This window comes from Vipera berus (assembly GCF_964194415.1).
Source record: "Vipera berus genome assembly, chromosome: 8".
In the NCBI taxonomy this organism is placed as follows: domain Eukaryota; kingdom Metazoa; phylum Chordata; class Lepidosauria; order Squamata; family Viperidae; genus Vipera; species Vipera berus.
The window spans coordinates 2,219,305-2,228,489 of record NC_138211.1 but is presented as its reverse complement, the minus strand read 5'-3'; the positions used below and the strand labels follow the sequence as shown (position 1 = coordinate 2,228,489).

Here is a 9,185-nt window from a genome sequence, read left to right as displayed (position 1 = left end):
GGAATTTGAGCAAATTCTGGAAGACAGGATTGGGGGGGGAGAGCTGGGGTGTTGTGGTCCATAGTGTTGCGAAGAATCAGACATGACTCAGTGAGTGAACAACCATAACTAGACAACTGTGACCCTTCTCCGGAACTTCACAACTCACTCGTATCCTAAAATTTCATACGACAAATTTGTCATCCCACTGAAGTTACAGTTGCACCTACTCAAGATGGAAATTTAATTCAACAGTAGCTTTGTCAGCATTGTGACTTGCAAGATGCATCTTGAAAACACTCTCAGGTGGCAAAAAAGCAGGCAGGTCAACGCCCGATTTCAAGGCTTGCGTTTCTTTTGCTTGCACTGGTTTATGTCGACAGGCTCTTTAGATCCCAAGGGATCCTGAGTTTGTATTCCAGGACCTTAAGACTGAGACCCAGGGTTATCCACTTTGGAATTAAAAATTTAGAGATTACAGGTAGACCTCAATTTACCACCACCGTTGGGACCAGAATTTCATTAAAACCGGTCATTAAACAAATGGTCCTGAGTCAAGGACTTCCTGTAGTGACAATCCAACTAGCAGATCATTAAGAATGGGGGGGGGGGGAAGTACTGTCATATGTGGTCTTAGCGCAGCCCCTTGCGGATGATTCATAGCACCATAGCTAAACAAACCTTGGTTTGATACCAAGCCAACATCATCGGCTTCTCCCGGGCTTCGAAAGAGCAGCATCCACTAGGGGGCGCACAGCCACGCACGTGGGAACGCGTGACCAGAGGACGCGTCAACCCAAACAAACCGAAACGCGGGCCCAGAGGGAAGCGGGGGGGGGGGGAAGGGTGAACCAAACACGGAGGGAGAAGACGGACTGTCCCTGACGCTGAGGGTTTGGATAACACTCTTGGGATGGAAGGCTTTCTCAGAGGACCCTCTACCCCAGGGGTCTTCAAACTTGGCCCTTTTATGACTTGTGGACTTCAACTCCCAGAATTCCTCAGCCAGCAAAGCTGGCTGAGGAATTCTGGGAGTTGAAGTCCAAAGTCATAAAAGGGCCAAGTTTGAAGACCCCTGCTCTACCCATTGGGACCCCTCGCTGAGAGGGAGGGGAGGAAACAAAAACAAAAACAAAAAAAAGCGCGTCCGATTCCGACGACCGGGCACGGCAGCGCTCCCCCCCCCTCAAGCTAGCCCCGAGCGAGGGCTGCCTCGCGCGGGGCACGCTGGGACTCTCTCCCGCTGGCTTTTTCTTTTATTTGGCGGGAGCGGCCCCGCCCCCCGAGCCGAGCGCCCGGATTGGCGGGCGGCGGTTGCCGGGCGACGCGCTCCGCCCGCGGTGACGCGCGCAGTGACGCGGGCGGGGGCGGGGCGTGGGAGCGCGCGCGCGTCCCCGTCCCCTCCGGCTCCCTCGGCGGCTCTCCGTCCTTGGCGGCGGCGGCGGCGGCGGCGGCGGCGGGCGAGGCGCGGGAGCCACCCGGGCAGCATGGTGATGGCCGAGCCCCGGCGGCTCCCCCCGGCCGCCGCGCTGCTCCTGCAGCCCCCGCCGCCGCCGCCGCCGCCCCCGGCCCAGCCTTCGCCCCGCGGCCCCGCGGTGCCGGTGCGCGTCGGCTTCTACGAGATCGAGGGCACGCTGGGCAAGGGCAACTTCGCCGTGGTCAAGCTGGGCCGGCACCGCATCACGCGCAGCGAGGTGAGAGGGACGGGGCGCCGGACAGACACGGGGGGGGGGCGGGAGGCGGTGCTCTCCCTGACCCACGGCCCCTAGCCGGGGGGGGCATCCAGTTGGGGGGGCTTCCCTCTGCGCATTGCCCCCCCCGGTCTTAAACCCCCCCCTAACCCGCCCCAGGTTTGAGACCTGAAATCAGAGGGGGAGGAGGGAGGGATTCAGGCAGGGCATGGCCAGGGCTTTGGGGGAGGGGTGACCCCCCACCCCCCAAGTTGGGACTGCAGCGATGCTGCAGACAGGCTGGCCCTGCTGCCCACCTGGCCCTGGGCTGGGGGGGGCAGGTGGGAGGATAGAAGGGTCCCCCCCAGGAAAGGAGGGGCAGTCTCGGGCTCAAGGGGCAAGAGAAAGAGCAGAGGGGCTTCTATGGAGATTCATCCGGGCCATGGGGGTCCCGAAGGTCAAATCCCAAGAAAGGCCAGTTGCCTTTTGGAAAAAGCACCTTCGGGATAGTGATGGTGGTGGTGGTGGATAGACAGACAGAGAGATAACCTTTATTGTCATTTTTTACTGTGGGCACAATGGCACACATTGAAAATGAAATTTAGTTGCTTGCTCTCAAAGTGTACACCTACATAACACACATTTAAATGTACTATATACAGCAGACTATGCATGCTATTGCAGGCTCTGAAAGGGGGACAGCCCCCTCCCTCCCATGCAGATTGCTTGGGCATGTCCACTGGTGCAGAGGTGCCCCCCCCCCAAGGCTTTGGGAGAAGAATCCTGAGTGGTGCCACTGGACTCCAGTGGTGGCAAATGCCGCTTCAGATCTTCTCAGAGATCCCTGTGGATCCAGCCAGACGATACGGTCGTCCCTGGAGATTCCTACTCTCTGGGTGGAGGGTAGATTCAAGGCGTCCCTCTGAATGTGGAGAGGACTGGCGGGTTCAGACGTTGCCTTTTCTACCCAGCCTCCTTTCCTGGGGGGAGGTGCAGAGAGCCCTATGGCAACTCTAAGCAGACCAGAGAGAGTTTATTTTTCTTCTTTATTGTTTACCTTTTATTGTAATTTGGATTGTTGTGGGGTTATTGAGAATCGGGGAGCGTACAAGTGTAACGTATTGTTGTGGCTCGTCAGACGTTCAGACTGCATTTGGCATTTTTATCCGCCTTTCCAGTCCTTCCCAAGGACCTGGGACGGGCAGAAGGGGTTGTGTGATGGTGTCAGAGGTTTCACGGCAGGATGTGAGCTGATCCAAAGTAGGGCTGCCTTTTGCAATAGATTGATGGAGATGTTGCCAATGCTGAAGGTATTCAAGGGTTGCTCCATTTGTTTTGGGAATGCAGCCAAGGCACCTATCACTCCTGGCACTCCTGCTGCTCTCTTACTATTGCTACTGTTATTTTTTTTTGGGGGGGGCGGGAATTGTTGTGGTGGCTTTTCAGTGCTTGATGATGTGAAACCTGGAATGACATTTGAATTGGTGGGTGCTGCACTTGTAAGGGGCTTTGGAAAGCTTTTTTTTTTGAATGGTGCCTTTTGTGTTTCTTAAATAATAATAATAAAATACAAGAGTCTACTACCACTCCTGATCCTGAGAAATTAGTAGTAGCTGGTGCAAAGAAAAAGATGGAAGACTTCCAGAGATGATGTGAGGACCCCCTCAATAAGTGGCCCCTTTGGAAAAGAGTAGGCTGCACCTCAGGAGAGGGTGGTCTTCATGAAATTGGAGGGTCCCTGATCTCTTTTCCCCATCTCCAAATAATTACGATGTTCCCACAGGCTAGAGATGAGTGGGAACAATGCTGTCTCGCGGCAGCTGGATATACTTCAGAGACTTTTGTGTACGGACACGACCCAAAGGAAAGTCTTCAGGAAGACATCCTTCAAAGATCAAAAGGCTTTGTTTGATTTCTGCATCTTCTTAGCCTCTCTTTCTGAAGTGCTCTATTCAGGAAAAACACTGTGAATGTGTAGATACACCATCCAGGGACGGTGTCTAGTAAAGCCCGCTATGCCAAACCCTTCAAAAGGAAGGAAGGAAAAGAGTATGAACCAGCTTGAAGGAAAATGGGATTAAGAGGGCCATGAGCTGGCAGGACCAGCCTCAGTGGTAGAATGGTGAAGAGTTATTTCCTTGCTCTTCGAAGAGATTTGGAATTAGGAATAAAGGGGTGGGGATTTATGATCCTTTTTGGAGAGGAAATCCATGAAATCCATTGGAGAAATGGGATAACTTCCGGGGGTAGGGTGGGGAGTTCAGACAGAATAGAGTTGGAAGGGACCTTGGAGGTCTTCTATTCCACCCCCTACTCAAGCAGGAGACCATATACCAGGGGTAGGCAACCTCGGCTCTTTTATGACTCGTGGACTTCAACTCCCAGAATTCCTGAGCCAGCATAGTTGAAGTCCACGAGTCATGAAAGAGCCGAGGTTGCCTACCCCTGCCATATACCATTTGAGACAAGTGGCTGTCCGGTTTCTCCTTAAAAACCTCCAGTGATGGAGTGTCCACGATTTCTGGAGGCAACTTCTGTTCCACTGGTTCATTGTTCTCACGGTTAGGAAGTTTCTCCTTAATTCCAGGTTGCTTCTCTCCTTGAGGAGTTTTCATCCGTTGCTTCTTGTCTTGCCTTCTGGTGCTTTGGAAAATAAGTTGATAAATAAATCTCATAAGAAAAATAAGTTGATAAATAAATCTCATAACAAAAATAAATTGAAAATAAATCTCATCCAGGAAAGAAGATGTGGCCCTTTTTTAAACAATTACTTAAGCTTTGGAGATACAAGCAGATAACCACAAACCATGCAGGTTTTTAACTGCTAATCAGCCCATTTCTCCAGCACTTTCTGTTTTCTGCCTCCTTGTAGACGGCACAAATCCGCCTTTCCACTGCTGGGCCTTTGTCCTTGCAGCTTTTCTCTCCCACCCCACCCCCAAGTAGCTGAGAATACAATGGGGTGCATAATTTCTCCCTCTCTCTCTCTCTCTCTCTCTCTCTCTCTTGCCATCCCAGCAAAGGAGATCAGCTATTCTAGGTCTGTTCTAATCTTGCACCCTTTCCCTCTCTTTAGCTAATGGTGTTTGCTTGTTTGGAAAGGAAGACGAAGGAGAAGTGATTTTTTTTTCCTTGTCGGGTTTCCAAAGCACAGCCCCGTTGGCAGCTTTTGACAAACTTCACTTCTTTTGTGCCTAGCAGGAAAATTCTCCGGAGGCATGCCCCGGGCCTAATCTGCAGGCACATCTTCAAAGTGTGACTGTTCTACACAGCATGGATAGATTGTCTCAGCCAGCCCTTAAATGTTTGGACAAGCTGTGGAAGTAGCTTTGTGGTTCCACTTGTTAACTATCCTCAAAATCACACCTTGATCATGCTGGTGGTGTGGTTTTCCGCAGAATGCAAAGCCCTTTCTCTGAAATTTGTCATCGGTAGAATAATTTTGCTTTTAAGGACCCTGTTTCAGAAATGCAGGCGGTTTGTTAAGTTCATTGCGAGGGTTTTGGGGTGGGATACACAGAGCATGTGTGATTATACAGGTCATCCTTGACTTACAACATTTCATTTAGTGACCGAAGTTACAGCAGCACTGAAAAAAGGGATTTATGACCATTTTTCACACTTACGACCATTACAGCGTCCTCATGGTTACGTGATCAAAATTCAGACCCTTGGCAATTGGCTCATATTTATGACGGTTGCAATGTCCTGGGAATATGTGATCCCCTGTAGCGATGTTCTGACCAGCCAAGTTAATGGGGAAGCCGGATTCACTTAACAACCATGGTACCAATTTAACAACTGCAGTGATTCACTTAGCAACTGTGGCAGAAAAGGTCGTAAAACGGGGCAAAACTCACATAACAAATGTCTCACTTAGCAACACAAATTTTAAGTCGAGAACTATCTGTGGATAAATAGGTTGCTGTGTTAAATAAACAAAGCAGTTGTATTAAATTGAGACATCCGGTGGGTTTTTAAAAATTCTTGAAGACTAATGCTTCCTTATATCAACACCCGAACAAAGATTGAGTAGATGCTGGTCAATTTGTTGAAATTGATGGTACACAAGTTCAATAAAAAAATAATTACGTTTAAAATCCCGACCGCATCACTCCATTTGTGAGAACTCGTATAGATATCTTTCCTCCATTCATTCAGGAAAAAAGAAATTGTGTCAAGAAAGAACAGTTCTCTGGCATTTCCATGCAGTTTAATCAGGGCTTCCCTTTTAGGGGCTGTGGCACTTAAATAGCAATTTGTGGCTGTGGCGCCTTTAGCCAAGGCATAAAGCTAATGAATAAATTGGTTTACAGCCTGTTGCTCCAGTGCAAGCCCCTAAAGCTGAATCCATCAGAGCTGAATATTTTTGGAAGAGTAGAATGGGGCAAACAACGTTTTCCTACGGATTCTGTCATCCTAGGGAGAGACTGCTGGTTCTGTCTCTGCTTGCCACAATGTTCCTCACTGTGATGTTCCTTCGGTGGCCATTGGTTCTTTAGAAATAAAGGATTCTTAAGTAGGGATTTTTTTTTTCTCTTGCTGTTGGTATGCCTCGTTTAAAATGTTGAATTCCCACTCAAGTAGAATTTGAGCATTAAATCACACAACACTTTTAATTGCTCTGCCCAGAACAGAGCTTGCGTGGTGTTTAAAGTTATGCACTGCTTCATTTAGCCTTGTCTTATATGCAAGAAGAATGTTGCTATGCCATCTTAGATAGTAGTCTGGGATGAGGTGGACCGAAATGAATTTTCATAAATGTTCTGGCCCACGCTTAACCCTTGCAGTCAAGAAACCAAATTCAGAAGCTTCTGTCTTTTGGCTTCCAGGGTTTGGAATTAACTATAGTTGGTTTTAAAAATCCAGTTTTAATACTGAAAGTTTGAAATTGGTTCATGGTATGTCAAATTTTAAACAAGCAAACTTTTGAAGTATAAGAAGTCTTGCTTGGATTAACCAGTTTCTAAACTTGGTTTAGATTATGAAGGCCCACTAATGTTTCAGGTGTAAAAGCTTGGTACTGCATCGCAGGTGTTAAAAAAGAGAGTTGTAGCTTTTGCTGTTTTACCAAGCTGAGCTTTACTGATGTTCAGCAGGATTTTCTAAAATAAACCTAAAATATAGTGAAGCCCTGAACTTGATAGGCTGCTTTAAAAAAAAGTAGACATATCACTTGGTGGCCAGGTCTTCTGCAAGGACTTGAGCTGTGAAGGCCTAGTGTGCAGTAGAATACCTGGAGAGAAAGTCAAAGGAGATTTGGTCGTAATCGGAATGCTTTGGCCTTAGTTTAGCATAGAATTCTTTTTCTGATTTGAGAAACTGAAGATGTTTGTGGAATAATAGACCACACTGGCTTTGGTGTGAAACATCTGACTTACCGAGAACTTCTTAGAACTGCCTAGCTTGCATACTTTAGAAGAAATTTCTTTTGTCGTTGTTTAGAACTGTTATGTTGCAGATAGATAGATAGATAGATAGATAGATAGATAGATAGATAGATAGATAGATAGATAGATAGATAGATAGACATAGTGAGGAGAGGATGAAGGAGTGGCAGAGAGATGGATTAGCTCTGAAATCTGAGCAAAGTTTACAGCAAAATTTGCTCATCTCCCCATTTTTAAAATCTCTTTTAGGTTCTGAAGTTTTTACTTTTGGCTCCAGCCGCACAAAATGCTAGAAATATTATATATTTTATTTAAACAGTATTTTAAGTTGAGTGGCAGGAGTGCGATGGTAGCACTTTTAGACTATTCCTGCAATTTTATCCACTGCCTCCATCCAGTCACACTCTGAGTCTAGGCTGTTTGATTCTTGGTTCAAACGTACACTTTTTCATTTTGAATACTGGGTTAAGTGATGTCCTTTTTTTCTTGTTATGAATTTAAAAACTCGCCTATTTCATCCAGTTTATACTGGTTGTCCCTGATTGATGGCCATTCATTCAATGACCGTTCAAAATTAAGACGACTGTGAAGGAGGAGGGCTTGTGACTGGTCTGCAAAGTTACGGTGTCCCCACAAACACACAGTCACCATTGTTCACCTTCCCTAAGTCAATAGGGGAGCCATTAGGGAAGGACCATTAAGTTGCTTTTTCTTCCGAGAAGCCCCACTAGAAATGTCCCAGGGATCTTGTTCTCCAGTGCATCTTCCTGCCTACACTTCCAGGACTCGCCCCACTACTGTTGCTAGCTTGCCTGCAGCACCCCCTCAATTCCCTGCACCCCTTCTCTGGGAAAACCTGTTGTTTGTCATTTAACAACCTATGTGGTCCTCAGTTTATGGGTGGTGTTGTGATGCAGTGACAGTATAGGAGATGACCAGGCTGGGCCCGAGGGAGGGAGGGGTCAAGCGCGTCATCAGTCTGGCATCCCTTCGTGCCCACGAAAGATCTAAATCCAGCCCACCTTGAATTCCATTGACTCTTATCTACCACCAATTGCTTTGGACCGTCAGTTCCGATTCTTGTAGATTTTTATAAGCATTTGAACTGCCTGCCTTTAGTGACCGACCCAGTTTGGATCCTGCAGCATTATTATCCTTGGACATATATATTGGCCTTCATTTGTTGGCAACTTTAAGACCTGTGGACTTCAATTCCCGGGCTGGGGAATTCTGAGAATTGAAGTCCACAGGTCAACAGTCGGCAAGATTGGGACATTCTCTCTGAAGGTGACATATCCTAGTTCAAAAATGGACAGAAGATCCTTATTCTACTTTATTTGGAAATAATTTGATAGCGCGGGGGGGGGAAATGTGCTGCTGCCAAAATACAAGCCGGGTCCGTCTGTTTCGTTTCTCTCTACAAATGTCTCTGCATCTTTGTGGATGTGTTTTGTCTGAACGGTGCAAGCTGCTTCGTGGCCCTTCTTTCTCCCTTTTTCTTTTTTCTCCTCCACCCCCCTTTTCCTTGATCCATGCAAGATTTTCTATTTCTAATAAGAGCTGGCTTTTCTGGTGATTCATCTTTCTGTCTCCTTTGGAAGCCCTGCTCCTCTTAATGATATGTTGTGACATTTTCATAAGCCGGTTATCTGTTGGGTAAACAAGAGAAGTGTGGGTTTGATACTTCTCCCAGAGAGATTGACTTTCCCTTTCCTCGCTTTCCATTCCCAATGCACAACTCTTTGCAGCGTTGGGAGCCTTGCGCCCTCGATGAGTCGGTTCAGACTTGATTCACGATAGAAGGACTTTCCCGATAAGGCAAAAACGAAACAAAACAGAAAGGATGCAAATTTCCTGTTGCTTCAAACCACCAATTTATTTCCACAGATGGTCGGGGTGGAATTTGCTGTCCAGTACTGTTGCTGATGACAGCTACTTGGAAAGTAATCCCTCCCAGATAGAGAAAACGTGACTGGGAATATTCGGGGACAGGTGTGAAGGACAGGTAGTCCTTGACTTAACAACCGTTAAGATTTATTCAAATCTTAAAAGAAGTTTCAAGAAGCCTTTTTTTACTCTCCTACTGGGCCAAGGGGACCTTCTTGGAAGCCCATCAAACGAGAGGGTGAGAATAGCTCTCTTAACA

At 47.3% G+C, this 9,185-nt stretch overlaps 1 protein-coding gene across 1 annotated transcript in view; it reads left to right on the top strand.

Moving 5' to 3' along the window:
- Nucleotides 1-1,454: 1,454 nt before the first annotated feature.
- The window catches only part of SIK2 (salt inducible kinase 2), a 47,201-nt gene continuing 39,470 nt past the window's right edge, over nucleotides 1,455-9,185 (top strand). The window contains exon 1 of the mRNA XM_081334000.1: nucleotides 1,455-1,673. Coding sequence (XP_081190126.1) covers nucleotides 1,467-1,673 — 207 coding nt within the window. The 5' untranslated portion in view covers nucleotides 1,455-1,466. The remainder of the gene's footprint in view (nucleotides 1,674-9,185) is intronic.